The following is a 22,081-nucleotide window of genomic DNA, read 5'->3' as shown; positions in this document are numbered from 1 at the left end:
CAAGCCCTATGCATTTCGTGAGGCGTCCACCTCTGCATCAGCAGCAAATGTGTCTGGTTTACGATAATTCATCATTAACAACACATACTTGCACCTGCCCTATAACATGTTTCTGCAGATCTGCATTTGTGTGTACTTTGTTTACGTTTTCACGTCACTTCCTTCCCTGCCCTGCCTCTCCAGACGTCGACGGGCATAATGGCCAGGAGTATATAGGCACATTCTCTTTCTTGGCATGCACAGAGCAATTTCACACAAGATACATTATGCAAACTGGGGTATGTCCCACTCTGCATTAGCCCCATATAATTGTTGTAAGAAATAAAATCACTGTGCCTGTGTGCATTGCTTTTTATTATTAACTGTTATTTATTTTTTGCCGACATAGTACTTATCACTTTACAGAGAATATTTAATCATTCATATCAGTTACACACACACATAATTTTCAACCCAAATATTTGCATGCAAATATAGCATATTTCAGCCCATATGCATCTAAAGATGCATATGCAGCAACTGGCAGTCATACTTATACCCACATACGCACAGAACCAGGTCGTAAGCGCAATAAAATTTTGTAAACTTTTGTTTTTATAGGAAAAAACATATTTGCGGTTAAGCTTCACATAATACAGTAGATGTAACCTTCCTTCTCCGTACGCATGAAAATAGCAAAAACATTTTTTAAAATATGCACACAAAACCCTATATGCATGATCAATGAAGAAAGCACCCAGCACCTTCAGAGGTGGATTTTCAATAAGCCAATCAGAAGCAGTTAGCTAGTGTATGTTGGCTGGTGCAAATAATACAGCTGTAAAAGACGTATCTGTTTTCAGGTGTCTATCTTCACAATTCCATGAACGCAATCCTACTGTATTCAGCCTACTTCCCTTCCCCATTAGACACAAGTGTGGATGCATGTGACTCTGAATAGTCATAGGTAATTGGGAGGAAGGGGTGTGGGCTCGAGTGAATTTATACTACGCAAACATGCAAACGCTCAATTCTTCATCAGGCCCTTTATATCTATTCTAAGTGTGGACTTTACCTAGCTACCACAAGTGACTGATATATTTTTTGTATCCTGACTCTTTGCCTACAATAATATATATATATATATATAATAAGATACAAATGTAATTATATTAAAAGTTTCCAGCCTATATGCTAATAGCTTAATCCATTATTCTAATTCTGTTCCAAGATTACACAATATCAAAGCAGATTGGAACTTCTGCTGATCACTTTTAATAATAGAAAACTATTTGAGTGTTTGATTACAGGAGGGCCTGACACTTAATGAATATTCAGATGCCTACAACTTTTGTCATTCATGTAGTTCAGACCACCAGGGTCTTTAGAAAATGACAGATACGTACTGTAGGTAGAAAGTGCATAGCTGTAGAGGTTTATTTCAGATACTTAGCTGGATGTGCTTTTTAGTTAAAACAGAGACTTGACAAGTCCACTTTAACATGACAAAATTCTCAGGTAGTTACCATGACAACTACAATAGAAATCAGTCAGGATATTATTGGTGTTTGTTAAAAGTTCACACATCTACTGTAGCTAGTCATATATACGAATAACTTAAAAAGTCATAATTTTTTGCGGAAATAGATTCAGGTTGCCCAATGCACTAATCCTAGGCTAGATTGTAAATGACGATCTTGATGATTTTGCACTTTACAAATATTGACCCGACCAGCATTAATACAACTTTGAATATTGGGCCAAGCGCTGGAGCAGCTAGATCTCACAGTTGGCAACCTGATTGAAACTAGATCGCAAGGTTTAGGCTTTGGCAGAAATCACATGCTTCTCTAGCTAGTTTATTTGTGTGTAATGATGCCTTATTTTGTATGAAAAGTGAGCTGTCTATGACTCCTAATCAGGGTAATCACCTGTTAAAATTTCAGCCAAGTACTTTATTGGCTTGGAACCACAGATCTTGTAAGTAACCAAAAAAAAAACCTCAGTTCCCAATACTACCATAATTGGCACTTGAAAATTAACACCTTTCAATAAATCTTTTTTATAACTAGCACAGGTTCAGATAGAACATTATGGCTTCATAGAAAATGTTGGTCTTCAGGATTCAAGTTGTATTCAGTTCTGTCTTTTCTATGAACATTGATATTTTTTTGATTCATCAGGAACACCATAAAACCCTTGAAAATTTACCAGAGGTACTGCTTCTCGATTTCCGAAGTAAAAATACTTGTCACTCTCTTGGGCATAGTATTGGTATAGCAGTATAAGGATCAGTGACATTATCATCATCATTATTTGTAATGCGCCATAAAAGACTACAGAGTCGGACAAAATTACAAATACTATACAATACAAATCACACTTAAAGCCAGAACTAATACATATGAGGTTGACAAAGGAGGTACAGGCGTGAGACAGAGGGTAGAGAGGTCCCTGCTTATCAGCAACAATATATACATAAGCACTGACCAAAATTTTCAAAACTGTTCTGCAGAATATTTGCCGGCTTTATTTGTATGCAAAATTTTGCTATTTTCACCACATGGAATTTATCCTTTAGTGTTCCCAGTCCAATTACAACCACATCAGACAGCAGAATGAATTGTCATTATCCTAGCTTTATTCACAGACTATAAATATAGCAAAAAAATGGATTTCCAAACACAGTGCAAAATGCAGTTCTGGGTAATTACAAAGCACATTCTGAAGTTTGTATCACTAAAGCTTTGCTTCTCTGCAAAATGTCTTTTTCGACAGAAAATTTTACAACTTCAGTCACCTCTAATCAGCACATTGAGAAATGAGATGGCCCTATCCTATAGATTGTAAGCTTATTCCATATTTCCTCTCTGTCTATTGGTAATACCCAGCCTCTTTTTATTACTGTATGTTCCCAATTGTAAAGTGCTACTAGCATTGGCTCTTTTGAAGGGAAAGCCACTCTCTTTAATTAATATATATATTTATATATATATACAGTGCTTTTTTTGTAAGAAAAAAGGTGGTGGAACTCACATCACGTTTTCAATCACTGTACAGACAACCACACACGTCAGTTTTGTAACGACACATAATGGTCGCCGCCCGCAGCCAAGCAGTGCCATCACAACCAGTGCGGACGATGTACGCATGCATCGGACTTGACACACAAGCAGCCCGCATGCACCGGTTTAATGATTTTGCCGCCGACCTGCTGCGCTCAACAGGGCGATTTACGTCCACGTGGACCAAACATCAGATGTTCAAAAGTTACTTTTAAAACTTGTAAAATCCATCAATAAAAGGTGCCGAAACCAGTGCCAGTTCTATGACAAAAAAAAGCACTATTTATATATATACCATCCCACCCCGAACATTATATATATGTATTACATACATTCAATACAATTATGTTCTCACTGTAAATTTGCATTGTAGTGTTTCCTGATCATTGTTGTTTTGTGTAGGCAGCTTTGTTTTGTCTTTTGTGGCAGCTTTGTGAAAAATACATTTACATTCATGTGCAGTATGTGTTTAGAGTTTGTGATGCCCTGGGTCCATGCGTGTATGATGAAGCTCACTCAGAGCTAACTTATGAATCTACCATTTTTATTTTATATTGAACTTACAATAAAACATGTGTTCCATTATGCAATACTAAAAATGTGCCTCAAAATGCTAAAAACCATCTATATTCATCAAGGTACTAAAATAGATATCACAAATAAACTAAAGCAAAAATAGCTAAAAAAAAAAAAAAAAAGAAGAGATGGTTATATATATAAAGCTTTAATTATTTTTATAGATAAAAAATACTGCTTGATGCAGAAATGAAGCTATTTCTGTCAACCTTTTTGGTGAACGTTTTATTTGTTCGCTGACCGTTTTTGGTGGCAATTTCTAATTCAAGGAATCTTTTTTCTATGCTGATTGTTGAAGTGTAGTTTCACGTTATTAGAATTGACATTATGATACAGTTAAGCTATTCTTGTTACGCTACTTTGTTTCAATGGACTCTAAAACAAAACAAGGTTTGTAATTTCTGTTACGTATTATCCCTTTTTGGCACCTTTATTATGTCCAAAGACCTTAGGTAAACGCTCTACATAAGTGCATCACGGAGCCAGGAGAAATTACACTGTGTAGACTATGACACATATTGCAAACTGACTGGACAGGATTACTATCTAGATCAGACTGTAATGTAATCATGTAGCCTGCAGATGGAATTTAAGAAAAACTAGTCGGCACCAACAAGTTAAATAGTGACAAACAATGTGATGAGGTTTTCCATGCATGTCAATCCAACTGACTAGTTTTTATTAAGTGCCCACAGAGATTATGAGCAGCTGCCGGTTACATAAAAGATAGGAGGGGCTGATGTGCGAAGACATACTTCTCCTTCATGTAACTAATCATTGCTAACTAGTTCATTGTTCAGCAACACATATTTTATTAATTGAAACAGTGACCAGTATTTGCCCAACCCTATTTTAATAAGATGGCCTGTGTAGAAAAGAGGCCCCCAATTCTAGCTGCTATTGTAAAAAGCAGACTCCATCTCCTGACTTTTATTGTAGAAAGACGATTCCCATTCTTGGTGACTAGGGTAAAAAGAAGACTCACAATTCTTTTGGCTAGTGTACAAAGCTAGACTCTAAGTGCAGTAACTCTATCAATAATAGAACCCATACCTTCCAACCAATTTAGGCGAGGGCAGTCCCGATTTGAGGGCTTTGTCCCACCATCCCGATTGGGACAGATTTGTCTCTTGGTTGGGAAAGTTGGGAAGCATCTCCTGTTCACTGCTGCTCTGCATGGCAGAGCAGTGACTGGGTCAGTGCACATAGCAATGTAGGTGTTTAGTGGGTAGGAGAGGTAAGAACAGGGTAGCCTAACTCTTCAAAAGTGCTGGACAAGCCCCTGGTGTGTGGTCACGCTCCATCATGCCGTAACCATGCCCACTGTCCTGAGGCCGACTACCCAACTGTTGGGAGGTATGAGAATCAGATCTGTGAATAAAAGGAACTGTTGCCAGAAAAGACACAGGACATTCCTGACAAGCACCCACAACCCTTCCTCCTATTTAAAACAATCTAAAAACACAGTAAGTGCCGCTAACTATTGGCTTCCATTCTAGGCATGTGCTCCTCTGTGCCTAGATATCACTGCTTATATTAAAGATGCAGTAAATTAATTTCACCTATACATACTAAATTTTCCCTTATTCCTGATCTGACATTTTATGGCATATGCTGCATACATAGGCAAAATAATTTTCTACATGCTTTTACTTGTTATTTACATCATATCCAGTATCTGCATATATCATTATTTGTCTTCTTTGCATGTTTTTGCATTAGGAAATAAAAATATTAAACTGTTATTCAAAAAGCAGTAAGGTTTTTTTATACAATAGTTTATAAACTTTATGTAATACAATGTGCATATTTTGACTTAGGACTATTGTAGAACATGGAAACTTCTTTCTCACCATCATCTTTTCTTCTCATCCTTATTTAGGAAAGCAGAAATATCTTTGTGCTAGCAGGAATGACTGCACAATTGACAAATTCCGGAGGAAAAACTGTCCATCATGTCGCTTGCGGAAATGTTATGAGGCTGGCATGACATTAGGTGGTAAGTTTGCTATGACACATTAGGCGCCCCTGATATCAAATATGCAGCCCTGCTGTAGCATTTGCACATTTTTTAAATGTCTGTTACATGTGTTCTGTAATGCAGTAATGAACACCCTTTGGCACTCTATTTTTTAAGTGTTAATGACATTTGATATACCTATCATCTCAAATGAAGACTAGTGTTTTCTGTTTTTCTGTGACACTACTATCATTAACACAGCAAATGTCAATAAACACTTATATCGCCAACAGCACAACTGGAGAACTTACCCGAATCAATTTCATTCATGCATTCCAATGAAATCCAAACCATCTGTCGTGAACAGAGAACTTACAGTTATTTATAAGGGTTAATCCATCACATAATTGTGGGGAATAAGGCCTAAATCACAACTGCAGTGTAAATATGGTATATCAAATGAATCCATTGATAAGTTGAGCTACTAAAGTGTAAAACGTGAAGCCAGAGAGTTTGTGTGGCTGTGTATTCGGTGGCTCTACACATCCCAGTACTAGAAGATAGCAGTGTCACCTGTAGCAGCTTTAAATGGCCCTTGCTGGGAGCTATATTCTGATACAAGTTAGTTTTTGGACACCTGAATAGACTTTGTGAATCGGTCACAGCTTGACATCCTTGCAGCCAAAGACAGCATTTGAAGGCCTATACAGGTATATAGAAATATGAGCTTAAAAAGAAAATGTCTTCATAGTTCATATTTTTGGAAATCTGGGTGCCACTTCATACTGAAGAGCAGATATCACACCAGGCTTGTGAACGGGGCGGGCTGGGATGGGTGGCACATGCCCCCCCGGGCCGGACCAAAAAAATATATTTTGGGCCGGACCTTAGTGTTTATTACTTGGTGGCTGGCCCCTTCTCCGGGACCACCCATCTTCACCTATTGGCCAGCTGATGACGTCACCGATAACCGTGACGCAGTCATCGGTGCTGTGAAGGGGGTAATGTAACTCTTACCTCCTTCACAGCAGTCATGACGTCATCAGCTGGCGCCGGCTTCTTCAGGGATCACCATGACTTACAGTCGGTTTACACAGAAGTCTTCCTGCACGCTGGTCGGAGAAGAAGCCCTTCTGTCTCTCCACGTCGGAGTAAGTAGTGTCAGGGTAGTCAGCATCGATATGTTGACTACCACCAGTCTGAATCAGGTGGGACAGTCCCGAATTTGGGCGACTGTTTCACTTAGGACAGTTGGGAGGTATGTCCTGCTTCACCGTGTACTGCTCGTGAAGGCAGAACTGTGTGCACCTAACAGTAGTGTACACTGTATTGCCTGTGTATTTGTCTAAAATGATAACCATGCTACATTACAGGGTTACCCTGTCTAAAGTGCCCAGACCCACCAGAGCCTTAATCCAGCTCTGGGCCTGGGCATAAAAATATATATATATATATATATGGATTAAGCAACACTAATATAGCCTCTATTTATATAGATAAATATATATTGTACCAAAAACCACCCTTTAAGGATGGGCTGCTACTTATGGGCCAGTGCTGTGTGCTTGACCCCCGGGCTAAAGTCTGCCAGTGCTCTCCTGTTTGTGAATGACAGGTAGTGGCGGAATTGGGAGCAGCTATAATCACATATCTTTGGGAAAGGTATGTCACCATTCCGTCATGTTTGGTATTTAAATGTGCGGGAGATTATGACCGGTTTATTAAAGGGGGAGTTATGTCTCTGGGATATATCTGTGAAGAATTACCCAAAGGTCAACACTTTGGGAATATTTGTGAGCAAACTAAAGTGACACCCAGGGAACATGCCTGCTCTCCTATTAGCATTAACACTGCCCCTGTGAAGACCGTCCCATTTCATTTTGTTTTTAGAAAACCTATGTTGGGAAGGGGCAAATTGTCAGCCATTTGGGAAAATCAATCCGCATTGATAAGCTGTCCATCTTCCTAGCCAATTACTCATGGCACAGATTATACAACTCATGTACGTTGTAACCCTTTGTATTTTAAACTGTTTTTGCTTGTGTATGTTATGTCAGTTTTTTATTAATTGTTTTTTTGTTATATTTGAACGCCATGTACATTTGTATATTAAATCTATAAATTTAGTAAGTGGCGTCTTTGAGGCTAATACAGTAGAGCAGTTTAAACATGCTTGGGATATACATAAGAATATCCTTATAAAGAATAAAGGATCAAATAAGGTTTAAGGTTACCATAAGTTAATAAAACAATGGGCAGACTAGATGGGTCAAGCGGTTCTTATCTGCCGTCATATTCTATGGGGGGTATTCAATTGTTCCTCCGGGCGCCGCCGGAACGAGCGCGTTAAAACTATTACCGTTTATACGGTAAACTTGCGCGTAAAAAACGTTAATACGGTAGTTTACTCGCTGAATTTCATCTCGCAGCTCCCAAATTCGGCGAGTAATTACCGTAAACACGGTAATAGTTTTAATGCGCTCGTTCCGGCGGCGCCCGGAGGAACAATTGAATACCCCCCTATGATTCTATGTTTGATACTCTAACAAATCCATTAGCCTGTTAAGAAGAGTAGCTCGACCAAGTTAACCCTTTGAATACCAGTGTGTGATTTGCTGATACATTTGACTAACAAGCCTAGTGGGTGCTTGCATTTATATTTGTGTAACAGTCTGGAGGTGTGAAGAGTTAACCCTTTGTTTGCTGGTGCGGGCTTTGCTAACCTGTGGGTAGCCAGAAGCCTTGTGTGCCAGTGTGGGACAGTATATTGGGGTACTATTGCCCGTATTCAGTAGGTGGTGGCAAACCTGAAGTGTGAGGGGGTGTGAGAGCGCTGTGTGGGGGGGCGATTCAGTAGGTCTATAACCTGTGTGATAGGTAGATAGAAACTGCGGACTGGAATCGTGTGTGACCTCATACAGTAAACACCCCAAAGTCACGAAAGCTGGGAGCATGTTCGTGACACCATCTCATAACTGTTCTATTCCAGATTCTGTTTTTCTATGGGCAGATTCTGCAACCAGTGAGGCTTTGTAAGCTCTCTGTGGGCTTGATGCTGAGTTAGGAGCAGAGGAAAACAAAGAGCAAATTTGCATCTTGGCAAAACCATGTCGCATTGAAGGTAAATTTAAAATGATAGGCAGATGTATAGTTAGGATAGGACGTGTCCTAGATCATTATTTAATTTCAGTGTAAATATAAAGCTATCAAGTATTTGTGTGCTACATGAATAAGACAGTATTTTCCTGGCGTGCAAAAAAATATATTAATTTTCTCTCCTTGCATTGTAGCATGGTTTGTCTAGGTTCTAATGTCATGTGCAAAGCCACATTGTGATTGTGACCGGAGGGGAGAGCAGGTAAGCTGCGGTGAAGGATCGGAAGAGTTATCTACCGCAATATTCTTCCCATAGTATTTAATCAGTAACACCATTTTCATATGGCGTTAGCCATGCAGGAGAAGTTGTGAAAAGCTAAGCTTTATGGAACTTGATAAAATTGCCCAATCTACAGTCGCCATTGACTATTATGGGGACTGTGGTTAATGCGGTAATTTGCCTAGACTTTTAGTAAATTAATATTTTACTATTTATGGAGCCCTAAACCATGCAATAAAGCAGTTTCTGCATGGTTTAGGGCTCCATAAATAAGTCCCAGACTGATATAGCTCTAGGAGAGTCTGCACAGTATAATATGGAGCAGATGAGAGACACAAATATACTTTTACTTGTGAATAGATTTAATTATTACAGTTGACAAAAGATAAAAAAAGATCATGACCTTTATGGGTACATCTATGAGGGCAATACGTTTCTGTGCAAATTATGTATATTTTTACCATTTTATGAAATTTGTTTGAGCTCTGGTCTGCTGGGTTCAAAAAAAATGGTGGTTTGTTAGTGTTTATATATTTTAAGGAAATGGTATTATGTTGTATACTATATGTGTTCTATAGGTCTAACATTAATGGTGATTATTCACTGGCAGTTTGAACACAGCAGTAACATACCATGTTAAGCCAGATTTTGTTAAAAAAAAACAACTTAATAAAAGCATGATTTTTAATGCTAGCAAGTAACTGTTCATATTAATCCTGCAAACTGTATATATCTCTCTTGTACTGAAGATCATAGTTTCTAGACTCTATTTACACCTATATGACTGTCTCTCTCACAGACTCTCTTTTTTTATGTGGGGTACTAAAGTATGCAAAATACAGTATATTGAAAACATTAAAACTACAGACTGATTATAAATCTACCAGATGATAAAATGAACATAAAATGAATCATTAAAACAAGCTTATTTAGAGAATAGATATTCCACTAGTCACAAAATTATTTGTTTTCACCATGTTTTTATCTATATAAAGCACAGAAAACCATACTCACTCCTGGGAAAAACACATACAGGGTTAATTTGTTCTTTATCTCACCCATTCTATAGCTACAGCTTGAGTAACAAACAGGCTACATTTCATTGCCCTGACAGCACTGTTTCTGGGGTCAGTCTAACCTCTTTCACTTGGCCAGTATTCTCCACTTTAATTTTCTAGCAGAGCAATGTTTGTTTGAAGTTAACCAGTTATAGGAGAAAGTCAGTGGAGCATTTTCTTTGGAAATGATTTACTGGGAAAGAAAAGAGGATATAACTTACCTGATAAAAGATCAAATGTAAGTATTTGATAGCCGAATGTAACAAATCACTTAAGTGCAAACACTCATCGGAAAGGGACTCCGAAAACAGTAAAAGTTAACAATGTATCTAGGCATGCACACATATTTATATTCTTGCAGAATTTTTACTGAACTTGAGCCACAACTCCACAGTTCGTTTGCCCACATTTTACTTTTTCTTACTATAATTTGTTGTCTCATTTACATTATGACTAGAGATGCTCACTTACCCCCGTGTTTTGGTTTTGGTTTTGGCAAAACCGCCCTTGCGTGTTTTCGTTTTGTTTGGTTATGTTTTGCAATTTGTTAAAAAATTCAATTTTTGAGGGCTAAAATAACATAATTTAGGTATTATTTTGTACCTACATTATTATTAACCACGCTAACACTAATTTGCAGTCATTTCCATTCAATTTTAACCATCTCACATGTCACAATATGCTTTTCATACACTTTCAGCCAAATACTGCAGCGATCTGGCTGGATGGTAAGCGACAGAGCAATGACTCAAACACACGACAGTTCCTACCACATCTCGGAAACATTTATTACCACCGAACCACCTGTTTCTTGAATAAGTGAGGTAATTCTACAGCTAATAAATGTCAACGAGCTTGCCCCCCCCCCGGGATGTGTGCTTTTATCAGACACACATCAATCCAGGGTGCCAGACAAAGCACTAAAACGAGCGATCTAAATTCATAGCAAAAAAGGCACTTGGGTGTCTATCTGTATATTACACCCTACACTTATAGTTAAATAGAAAAAAAAACACCCTGCATAGACTGTACGATAAATCGAAATGCCCAAAGCAGCTTTTGTGTTTGGGTGTATATTACACCCAAACCTTATTAGTGCAAATTAGGAAAAATACAGTTTAATCCCTGCTAGGCCCTCCTTAATTCTACAGCTACACACACCAATCCAGGGTGGCAGTCAACGGTCTAAAAAGAGCTATTGAAATTCATAGCAAAAAAAGCAGTTGGGTGTCTGTCTGTATTTTACACCCTACATTTATAGTTAAATAGAGAAAGAAGCAGCCTGCGATGACTGTGACATAAATTGAAATGCCCAAAGCAGCTTTTCTGTTTGGGTCTAGATTACACCCTACACTTATAGTGAAATTGACAAAACAGCAGCCTGCAAAGACTGTATGTTAAATAGAAATGCCCCAAGTCCCTTTTCTCTTTGGGGGTAGATTACACCCTACACTTATAGTGAAAGTTTTAAAAAAAGATGTTGTTGTCATCATCTTCATCATCATCCTCACCCTCATCAGTGTGTACATCATCATCACAGACTATTAATTCATCTCGGCTGGAATCCACCATTAGAGAAGTGTCAGTACTTGGATGTATTTTCTGGTAAAGGCCTTCCTCGTGGAAGATGTAGTTCATTTTGATGAACATCATCTTTTCCACATTTTTCGGAAGTAACCTCCTACGTCGATCACTGACAAGGTTCCCGGCTGTGCTGAATACTCTTTCTGAGTACACACTGGAGGGTGGGCAGCTTAGGTATTGCAAAACAAGTTTGTACATGGGTTTCAAAATGTTTTTTTTTTCTTCCTAGTATGGAAAGGGACTGTCTGACATTTCCATATCAATTAACTCAAAAATAATCCTCCACCATCCTTTGCATGTTAATAGTAGGATTGGATGGAGTTATGGGCAAGGTCACACATTTTTTGGTAACATCTTTCAAACCAGCCCAGATGTCAAACTGTTGTGGTCTGTCATCGGCATCATCCCTGCTTCTCTTTGGAAAGCGCAATTTTTTTCCGAGCAGCAGCTGCCTGAGAAACTGAAGAAGGAGACATCATCAAGCCAAGGCCCACTTCAGCAGACAACTTGCTGACCAATAGCTCCTAGCAAATGTTCACATCTCGGTCATTTTGAAGCAAAGAATCAATGTAGGTCTTAAACCTAGGATCAAGCACAGTCGCCAAAACATAGTGATCCGAGTTCAAGATTTTAATAACTCTTGAATCATTGCAAAGCGAATTAAGTACTTGATCTACAAGGCCAACATACTTTGCGGAATTGCTTTATTTCATCTCCTCCTTCAGTTTGTCAAGCTGCTTTTCTAATAGTCGAATTAAGGGAATGACTTGGCTCAAGCTAGCAGAGTCTGAACTCACTTCACACGTCACAACTTCAAATGGTTTCAGCACCTTGCACAGCACTGAAAGGATTCCCCACTGTGCAAGAGTGAAATACATTCCCCCTCCTTTCCCAATGTCATGGCTTGTGCAATACGATTTGCGCTGTTCCTCCATCCTCTGAAGCATGTACCGGGTGGAATTTCACCTTGTTAACACCTCTTGCTTAGGTTGGTGGCAGGGCAAGTTAAATTGTTCTTGGAGCTGCTGCAATCTCCTATATGCTGTGGCAGAATGCCGGAAATGTCCTGAAATTTTAAGGGGCACCGAAAGCATCTCCTGCACCTCACGGTTATTTCTTAAGAAGCTCTGCACCACCAAGTTTATTGTGTGAGCAAAACAGGGAATGTGATGGAATTCACCCAGCTGTAATGCTCGCACAATATTGTTGGCATTATCAGAAGTAACATATCCTGGGGAGAGTCCAAGTAGTATAAGCCATGTATCAATGACATCCCTTAGTTTTCGTAACAAATTATCAGCTGTATGCCTGTTAGTGAAGTCGGTGATACAAAGAGTAGCCTGCCTGTGACAAATGTTATGTAGTGGTGTACATGCTGCTGCTGTTTCTGCTTGTGAAGGCGAATGACCAACCCAGTGGGCTGTCACAGTCATATAGTCTTTGGTTTGTCCACTTCCACTTGTCCACATATCTGTGGTTAAGTGTACAGTGGGTAGAATGGCATTTTTGAGCCCAATTACTACATTTTTATGAACGTTTTGGTATAGTTGCGGAATAGCTTTATGGGAAAAATGGTGTCGCACTGGAATTTTGTAACGAGGACACAAAACATCAATTAACTGTGAAAAACCAGCTGCATTTATTGTGGATATTGGACGCAGATCTAACACTAGCATAGTAGCCATGGCGTCTGTGATCCGCTTGGCGACTGGGTGACTGCTGTCATATTTGCTTCCTCTAGCAAAAGATTGTTTCACCGTTAATTGTTGTAAAGTAGTATTGCTCTTCTTCTTGGGCTTCTTATGGGAGGAAGATTCATCCCCAGCAGCAGCAATAGCAGCAGCAGTGGGACTAACGCTCAAACATTCTTCAGAGGAATCAATTATAGTGCAGGAGTCATTGAGCCTTACCAAATGGGATGCAGGGCTAGTTCCGATCGCTACTGAAGATATTGATGAGGATGGTGTTGTGGGTGTAGATTGCAGCCGTCAGGATGTAGGTGAGAGAAGGGTCCTAGCTGATGAGGGAGTACTTGTTATTTTTTTACCATAACTTTCAGCTTTTCCCAACACCTTGCCATGAACTCTCGTCAAATGGCGTAACATGGATGAGGTTCCAATATGGTTAAGCTCCCTCCCTCGACTGACTGTGGCTTGACATACACTACAAATGGCTATACAACTGTTGTCAGGATTTGGGTAGAAATAATTCCACACATAAGAAGTGGCTTTTTTGGTTTTATGCCCAGGCATGACAATGGGCTTCTTCTTGTCACGTACCAGAACTGCTGCCACTGGTGCAGCACTTACACAAACAACCTCATCCTCATCAAGATCCTCATTAGCGCCCTCGTTGCCTACACAAATTTGCACCTCATTCTCTTCTAATTCCAAAGTGACATCCTCAATTGGTGTATCACCAGCTACACTCGGGCTGTTCAGGCACACATCAGAAGAAGTGCCGAAAGAGCCCTTCTTTATGGGTACGCTAACAGAATGGGCACGATTACACATACCACTCTGGATGGATTCTCCTCAGGGATTGGTGTCATTTCTGATTCTGAGCATACATTTTCCTCTAATGCCTTACTGTTTTCTTGCAGCTCGTCTTTCACACGTAACAGTAGTTGTGCACCACTTTTGGACTCCGAATTACTTGGTCTTGCTTGGTCATGAGTGACCTTAAGGGAAGAAGGCTCTGTAACATTTTCAGATATCGCACTAATAGAGAAAGGCGAAGGCCTCATTCTTTCTTTGCCACTGCGTGTGTAGATTGGCATGTTGGCAGTTTTTTTGTCTCGGCAGTTAACTTTTCATCAGTTACACCTCTTTTTATCTTCAACACGGTAAAAGGTTTTTTTTTGTATGTTTTTCTCCCTGACTTAAAAAGACTATGTACTTTTACATAGGCTTTACCAGATGACATACAGGGAAGACTACCATCAGGACTGGTGCCAGCAGCTGCTTGCTGATCCTGCTCATATGTGGACTGCTGTGAATCAATTTTAATGAAACCCAAAACACTTGTAGTGCAAATTCAGAAATATATAGTGCTGGTATATAATAATTTCAACACCAGAAAATAGATTTTTTTGGAACAGGGGAATATGTCACACCCCATGTACTTGTAGTGCAAATTCAGAAAAATATACTGCTGGTATATAATAATTTCAACACCAGAAAATAGCTTTGTTCAAAGAGGGGAATATCTGACACCACAAACAATTGTAGTGCAAATTCAGAAATATATAGTGCTGGTATATAATATTTTCAACACCAGAAAATAGCTTTTTTTCAAAGAGGGGAATATCTGACACCCCAAACACTTGTAGTGCAAATTCAAAATATATAGTGCTGGTATATAATATTTTCAACACCAAAAAAGATGTAATACATAAAGTTATTGAACTCAAGTTTTATTTATCATAAAACTACTCATCATCACTGTCAGAACGCTCATACATTATCTTGTCCTCATCTGTGTTTGATGATGAATCACTGTCTTCATATATTGCCTCGTCCTCAGTTCCATCTAAGGCATTTAAAATGCCACACTTCTTAAATGACATGACAATGATATCAATATTGATATTAACTAAGGATCTTTTCACCCAGGTACAAACTTCTCCTATAGTTGGCTTTTTCACTCTTCCTGTTGGTGTTAAATTGTCCCCAGAAGACTTCATCCATTGGTTCCATTCCTCCCTCATGGTAGCTTTGAAAGGTTTGTTAATGCTGACATCAAGTGGTTGGAGCTGGGATGTCAAGCCTCCAGGTATGACGGCAAGTTTTGTTTTTTGCTCTGCAGCAATCGTCTTTGTGTTTGGTGTTATGTGTGCCCTGATCTGATCAAGCACCAATAGGGCAGGTTTGCGCAAGAGCGCACCTGGTCTCCTGCTCCAAACTTTCTCAAACCAGATCTTCATCCCATCCTGATCCATTCAACCCTTGTCATGAACATGGACAATCACTCCTCGAGGAATGACTTCTTTTGGCATTGTTTTGCGTTTGAAAATCTGAATAGGAGGCAGCTTGGTTCCATTGGCACAGCAAGCTAGAACAACTGTATAATGGCTCTTTTCATGTCCACTTGTCTTCACAATTATAGTTTTCACCCCCTTCTTATCAACAGTTCTGTTACTTGGAACATCAAATTGAAGGGGGGCTTCATCCATATTTGCAATCTGTCCCAACTCAAACTGATGTGTCTTCCGACATTGAGTGACAAAACGATGAAATTCAAGGATCATCTGCTCATAGCTTTCAGGCATCTTTTGGGCAACTTTGGTGCATGCACGCATGCTTAGTCTATTCCGTTTCATGAACCTGAAGCACCAATTGTGTCCTCCTTTGAAGTCAGTAACTTCATTTGTATCAGCAATTCTTCTTGCCTCATGCTGAACCATCTTTGTGGACACAGGAATTCCAATTGCCCTTTGCTCTTCAATCCATATCTTCAATTCTCTCTCTAAATCAGGCCATTTTGCTGACTTGCCTCTCATAGCCTTCTTCTGCCGTGGCGTTTTCACACCAGGTGCCACCTTCTTCATTCAGGTAAGTAGCGCTGGCAGTGTATAAGACGCACCTTTTTTTAGACCCAAAATTTGGGGGGAAAAGGTGCGTCTTATACATGGGAAAATAGAGTAATTTCAACATCAGAAAATAGTTTTTTTCAAAGAGGGGAATATCTGACACCCCAAACACTTATAGTGCAAATTCAGAAATATATAGTGCTGGTATATAATAATTTCAACACCAGAAAATAGCTTTTTTCAAAGAGGAGAATATCTGACACCCCAAACACTTGTAGTGCAAATTCAGAAATATATAGTGCTGGTATATAATAATTTCAGCACCAGAAAATAGATTTTTTTTGAACAGGGGAATATGTCACACCCCAAGTACTTGTATTGCAGATTCAGAAATATATAGTGCTGATATATAATCATTTCAGCACCAGAAAATAGATTTTTTGGAACAGGGGAATATGTCACACCCCAAGCACTTATAGTGCAAATTCAGAAATATATAGTGCTGGTATATAATAATTTCAGCACCAGAAAATAGCTTTTTACTACAGGGGAATATGTGACACCCAAAACTTGTAGTTCAAATTCAGAAATATATAGTGCTGGTATATAATAATTTCAGCACCAGAAAATAGATTTTTTGGAACAGGGAAATTGTGCTGGTATATTACAATTTCTGCAGGCAGAAAATAGTTTCTTTAGGAGGGAATATGACACCCCAAACAGTTTGTAATGTTTGGAAAAATGCCTCCTCTATACTCCTCTCTTCCTGCTCTAATAACTGCTCTCTTCCTGCTCTAATAACTGCTCTCTCCCTGCTCTAATCCTGCGACCTAGCCCTTCTCTCTCCCACTGTCAAATGGCGCTGGATCGCTGTGGAGGCGGATATTTATGCATTTGAAACATTGGAGAAACGAGCTCCGAGATCCGACGACGTCACAATGACGTTTTGCCTCATTTTGAATTCCGAATCGGCGGGAGAGGTACTCGGATACCTGAAGTTCGGGCGGGTTCGGTTTTTGGGGAACCGAGCCCGCCCATCTCTAATTATGACAATATAAAGCAAAAGTGGTCACTTCACAGTATTGAAGTTGCAATGCTATCATCATTGCCCCAGCCATGTAATCAGCTTTAATCAGTGACCTCCAGGCTGATGTGAAGTGTTGAAGAATCAATAGGCTCAGGAGTAAAAAATCACACAATCTGGTCAGTGTGGGAATCCATTAATGTAAAAATAGTAACTAAAATTGATGAAAATACTGGCACAATACTGGTACAAGAGCAAGCATCTACACAGTATTCCCAGCATGCCTGTCCTCTTGGATTATAGGTATATTTTGTATATCATTGACCCTCATTTACTAAGCACAAAATTGTTGGCTCACCTATATTTCTGCTAAATTGCATTTTTTTGCAGAAAAATATATCAGCATTTACAGACTGGCAGATGTTTGCTCCGGATAATATGAGGAACTGGGGGGAGGGAAGACTTTCTTTACTAACTATAGATTAGACACACCAGTGCGTCACAGTTTTGCGGAGCACTGCAAATTTTTACTGGATTTTCACAATTCCAAGGCACACTTAGCACAACGTAATAAAGTCAGTCCTTATGTCCCCTGTCCCTCATTATTTTAAGCCATAAATGATGCTAAATTAAACAGTATTGTTTTCAGTTTTGGATGTAAAGTGCTAGGGGCTGGCTGGGCTGGTCTCATAGTGGGCTATCTGGTGCTGGGTCACTGGGCTACCTGCAATTTTATTCCTTTAAAGTGTTCCTGATACACTGCTGAGCCCAATCTTGCCTACGGGCTAAAATTTTCCATCCAGCCCCTGATGCTTACACTTTTTCAAAGTGATTTTTTTCCACCTTCCTATAGAATAAAGTGCACTTCATGCAGAGAAGTCTTCAAAGACCAGAAAGATATGCGCTGTGGAGATCATTTAGTTGCACTGGTGCAAAATTAAAACAATTTTCATAATGCCTACATTTAGGATCTGCCCTCTGGCAATCGGCAAGTTCTAGGTGCCATGATGAAGCAATTTGAATCATCATGCACTCAACCCAGTTGCGCAATGAATCAGCCACATCATCTTGTAGTTGGGGCGGAGACACGACAGCGCAGATCACTACCTGCCTGACAAGGCCTGATGACGCGAGGAGAGGCGGGATTCTGGAATATAGTCTACTCTCCCAGGAGGATTCTCTGAATTTCGTGAGTCTCCTCGACACTCTAGTAGAGTAGACAAACATGATTTGCACTACATAACTGTGGATATATATTACCACAAGTTAACCCGTGCATGATACTCATGCATTCTAGTCAAATCAAGCTACTTAAGGTGTTAAAAAGGTTCTTGTCATGCATTTGGGCCATAGCCCAGGCCTCAACCACCAACCACTCCCCACTGTCACCCCCGGCAACCACCAACCACTCCCAACTGTCACTTCTCCTTCAAGAAATATATATATATATATTAAATCTTTATAAACACTTTTAACAATTAACAAATTAAATTAACAAATTAAAAACATCTTAGTATACCAAATTTCAGCCCTTTCTGAATTTTTTTTTCCACACACACTAAGAATTTAGTAGGTCAGTGTATAACTCCGCACAGCAGGTGGCGCTGCAGCTTGGTTTTATTTTTTCCACACACACACACACACACACAGACAGACTAACACACGCCACTAGACATTTATATTATAGATTGTGACCAGGCAAAATTGTAAAAAAAAATAGGTGTGTTAGTGAAACTGAGATTTACTTTTTTAAAGCACTTTGCGTATAGCAATAAATTAAGGACATAGCTTTCTTTTTTGTTTGCATATAGAAATAGATTTCTTTTCAATTTAAGTGTAACACAAGGAAAAAAGGAGCTGCAGAAAATACAGATTTCCATGAGTCTTCCCACAGTTATTTTTACACAATTAGTGATACCAAATATGTGTATGTTATAAATAAAAAAGTATGTTGTGGTCATAGGGTCGTAAGCAAAGGTTACAATTTTTTTTAGTTTACTTTTTAATTTTACATTTTATTTTTCTATGTTTACTGTATATTTTGCTCTTGTAGCTAGGGTAGAAGTTCTCAGATTACACATACTGTAACTTGCATCTAACAGCAGTTGACATGACAGGTTATCCAGTATTTGTCAGTACTGACAGACGATTGAGATCTGAGACGCATCTCTTCTTGAATCTCCCAGGACTTCCCTACATTCAAATATCCCTGATGATAACAGGCAAGTTCTAGGAATGTGGCCTCCTACCAACAAAGGACAAGAAGATGCATGCTACCATTAATGATAATTGTTTTACTCATGTTAAATTTTGATATTCATGTTAGATATATATTATATAGTCACACTTTGTACCTTATTTTGAGTAGGTTGCAGGTTTGCCGCCCAAATGTAGTTATAAACCAATATCAGGGTTTAGTGAGTACATTAAGTAGCATGCATCTTAAGATATGTGCAATTCAAAACACAGTTTAAACATGCTGGCTCTCAAGATATGCTACAAGTGTAACCTGATGCGCCCAAAGTAAACCTACAGCAGTCATCGTCATCAACTTATATTTAAAATCTAATCAAGAAATACAAAAAAATGCCCAACTCTCTTAAAATAAATAGCCATGCTATAGCCCAGGCTAAAGCAGGGGAAACAAGTGTTTAGTCCCCCCCTGCAAATGCAGCAACCAGCACCAGGCTATGCAAAGCTGGGCTGGTTATACTATAAAAGGGAGACTCGCAGCATGAGCTCCCCCTATCATAATGTGATCAGCATGGGGCAGTATTCTCTAGGTGACTCCGGCACCAAAGAACATGTGGGCCTCCCTAGGGAAGCCAGCCCTGTGCTATTAACCACAGGGATGGCTTGCCCTATTGAGCCCACGCTGGGATTCTCCCTGACATCTATTGGGCAGTGGGTAATAGTCTAAAGTAAAAAAAAAATATTAAATACTGTATGGGAACTACAATTCCTACCAAGCCATGGTAACCATTGACTGCTCTGCTTTTATATTTACAGCTACTAGCATGCCCAAGGCAGCCAGGGCACCGAAACCTATATTTCAACAAAAGTTCATAAAAGCAAAAAAAAACAACTCAATACCAAATGTTTTATTGTTTGATCATAATAAATGCTCCAAAAAAATCATTGTTTACCTTTTATTCATCTCCTAAATCCATAGAGACTTTTCATTATTTATTCCTAATTGGGATAAATTATTGACACCTTCATAAGGATTTCTATGCACAGGTGCTTGGCATCCAGGTATTGTCATATCATACCATTTTGAGGAGGGGAAAATGTTTAAATTAGAAAAAGCATGTGCGTTCCTGGGTAACCATATTATAACTACAGCAAACCCTGGATTTTGTGTAACTGTATTGAGGAAAGCTAGTCAATTGAATGTTGAAGTAAATTTATTTATAAATGTATAAATTATGGAGAAATAATTTTAATCATATATTTATTATAAAACCACAGAGAACCAATGTTTGCAATCAGGAAAGTTATGAGGTAGATACATTTTTAGTTTTTGCGGAGGAAGAGATAGAACTTACTCTTACTGTTTAGTGACAGAAACTGATTATTGCATCTTAGAGCTTCCATGCACTCCATGTACAATTTAGCGATGGTGCTTTTAGCAAAGTTGCATAGTGTCAAAACAGCAAAGCAATGTTGCAGAACTTGATAAAGAATGGGAAGCAAAAGATATGTAGTCGAAGATGTTTGGTACAAAAAAATAAACTATATATATATATATATATATATATATATATATATATATATATATAGATCTACTCTAGATCCCAACTCTTGTCCCACCTACATTGGAAAAGCATAGGTAATTTTATTGTGAGCCGTTAGATCACTTTATCTTGTGAGACTTTAGGCCTGCTAACCTGTTCAATAAAATCATTTTTCTTTTTTTTTTCTAAAAAAAAAAATTTCAAGGTTATGCTGATTCAGTATAGTCCTAGTCAGGAATGCATCTAACTCTGATTTTGTGCAATGTTATCATCTTTGGCTCTTTTATTGTTACGCTGCTCAATGTTACCCACATGTGTTAAGCATTATATTTCCTTAGAAAGCCTTCCCATTTCATAATTACTGTAAATACGTTGCACTTTTTGGTATTTGCATAATAAGATTCCTCAAATGTATTCTCAGGTACAGCAATTCATGCCTGTCTCCTGCCAAAGAGAAAGAAGTGTGTAACACTCAGTGGTAGGGTAGGCCAAGATATGTATTCAGTGGAGGGGATTGCACTGGGCACTTTGCCTTCCAAATTAAGATCCAAGCTGTTGATCTCTACATTGGAGCTATTCATGGCCTATGTGTTGGGCTAGTGTAGCATAACACAGTTGGCTTGATGTGATACCTGGAGCAATAGGTGTACTCTCTGAAGCTATTATGGGATATTTCTTTTTCATCAGTTTAGTTAATTGTGTGCATTGACCCTTGTAGTGTAAGCAGTGGTCAAAATGGACATTTAAATGTGGCGGTATGGAAATTTAGAAGTGACGGTATGAAAAATTAAATGGGGATATTAGCAAATAGAATTTGATAGTTTTACAGTGAAGGTAGTAGGAGAAGAGGCAGTATGGCATATCACAGTATACACCCCCACGTCCACTACTGAGTGTAAGTCTAGTGCAAGTTAGACAATGAAAGCAAATAACTGGTTAATAGGTATAAATGCAACGTAACTAAATAAGACCTACCTACACTTACATGTTCTATCAGGTGTCTGTGGTTAGGATATAAGGATTACTGGCAAGCTGGAGCACCTTTGCTACACAAAAATCATTTTATTCCTGTCCTTGTCCCCAAGTGATATAAACCCAAGTGACAGTGTATTGGAGTCCGTTATATATCCAATACATGCTGTGTAGAAGTGCCTCCTTTAGAGTCCCAGAATGACTACAGATTGCAGAAAA

General features: G+C 38.9%; 1 protein-coding gene across 3 annotated transcripts in view; it reads left to right on the top strand.

Annotated features, from left to right (window-relative positions):
• AR (androgen receptor) overlaps window positions 1–22,081 on the top strand; it is a 327,784-nt gene that overhangs the window by 247,971 nt on the left and 57,732 nt on the right. For all 3 annotated transcript variants that reach the window (XM_075184540.1, XM_075184541.1, XM_075184539.1), the window contains one exon: window positions 5,503–5,619. In XM_075184540.1, coding sequence (XP_075040641.1) covers window positions 5,503–5,619 — 117 coding nt within the window. The remainder of the gene's footprint in view (window positions 1–5,502; window positions 5,620–22,081) is intronic.

Source organism: Mixophyes fleayi, chromosome 9 (assembly GCF_038048845.1).
Source record: "Mixophyes fleayi isolate aMixFle1 chromosome 9, aMixFle1.hap1, whole genome shotgun sequence".
Taxonomy (NCBI): Eukaryota; Metazoa; Chordata; class Amphibia; order Anura; family Limnodynastidae; genus Mixophyes; species Mixophyes fleayi.
The sequence above is the reverse complement of the archived record's forward strand: the minus strand, read 5'-3'. Positions and strand labels throughout refer to the sequence as shown.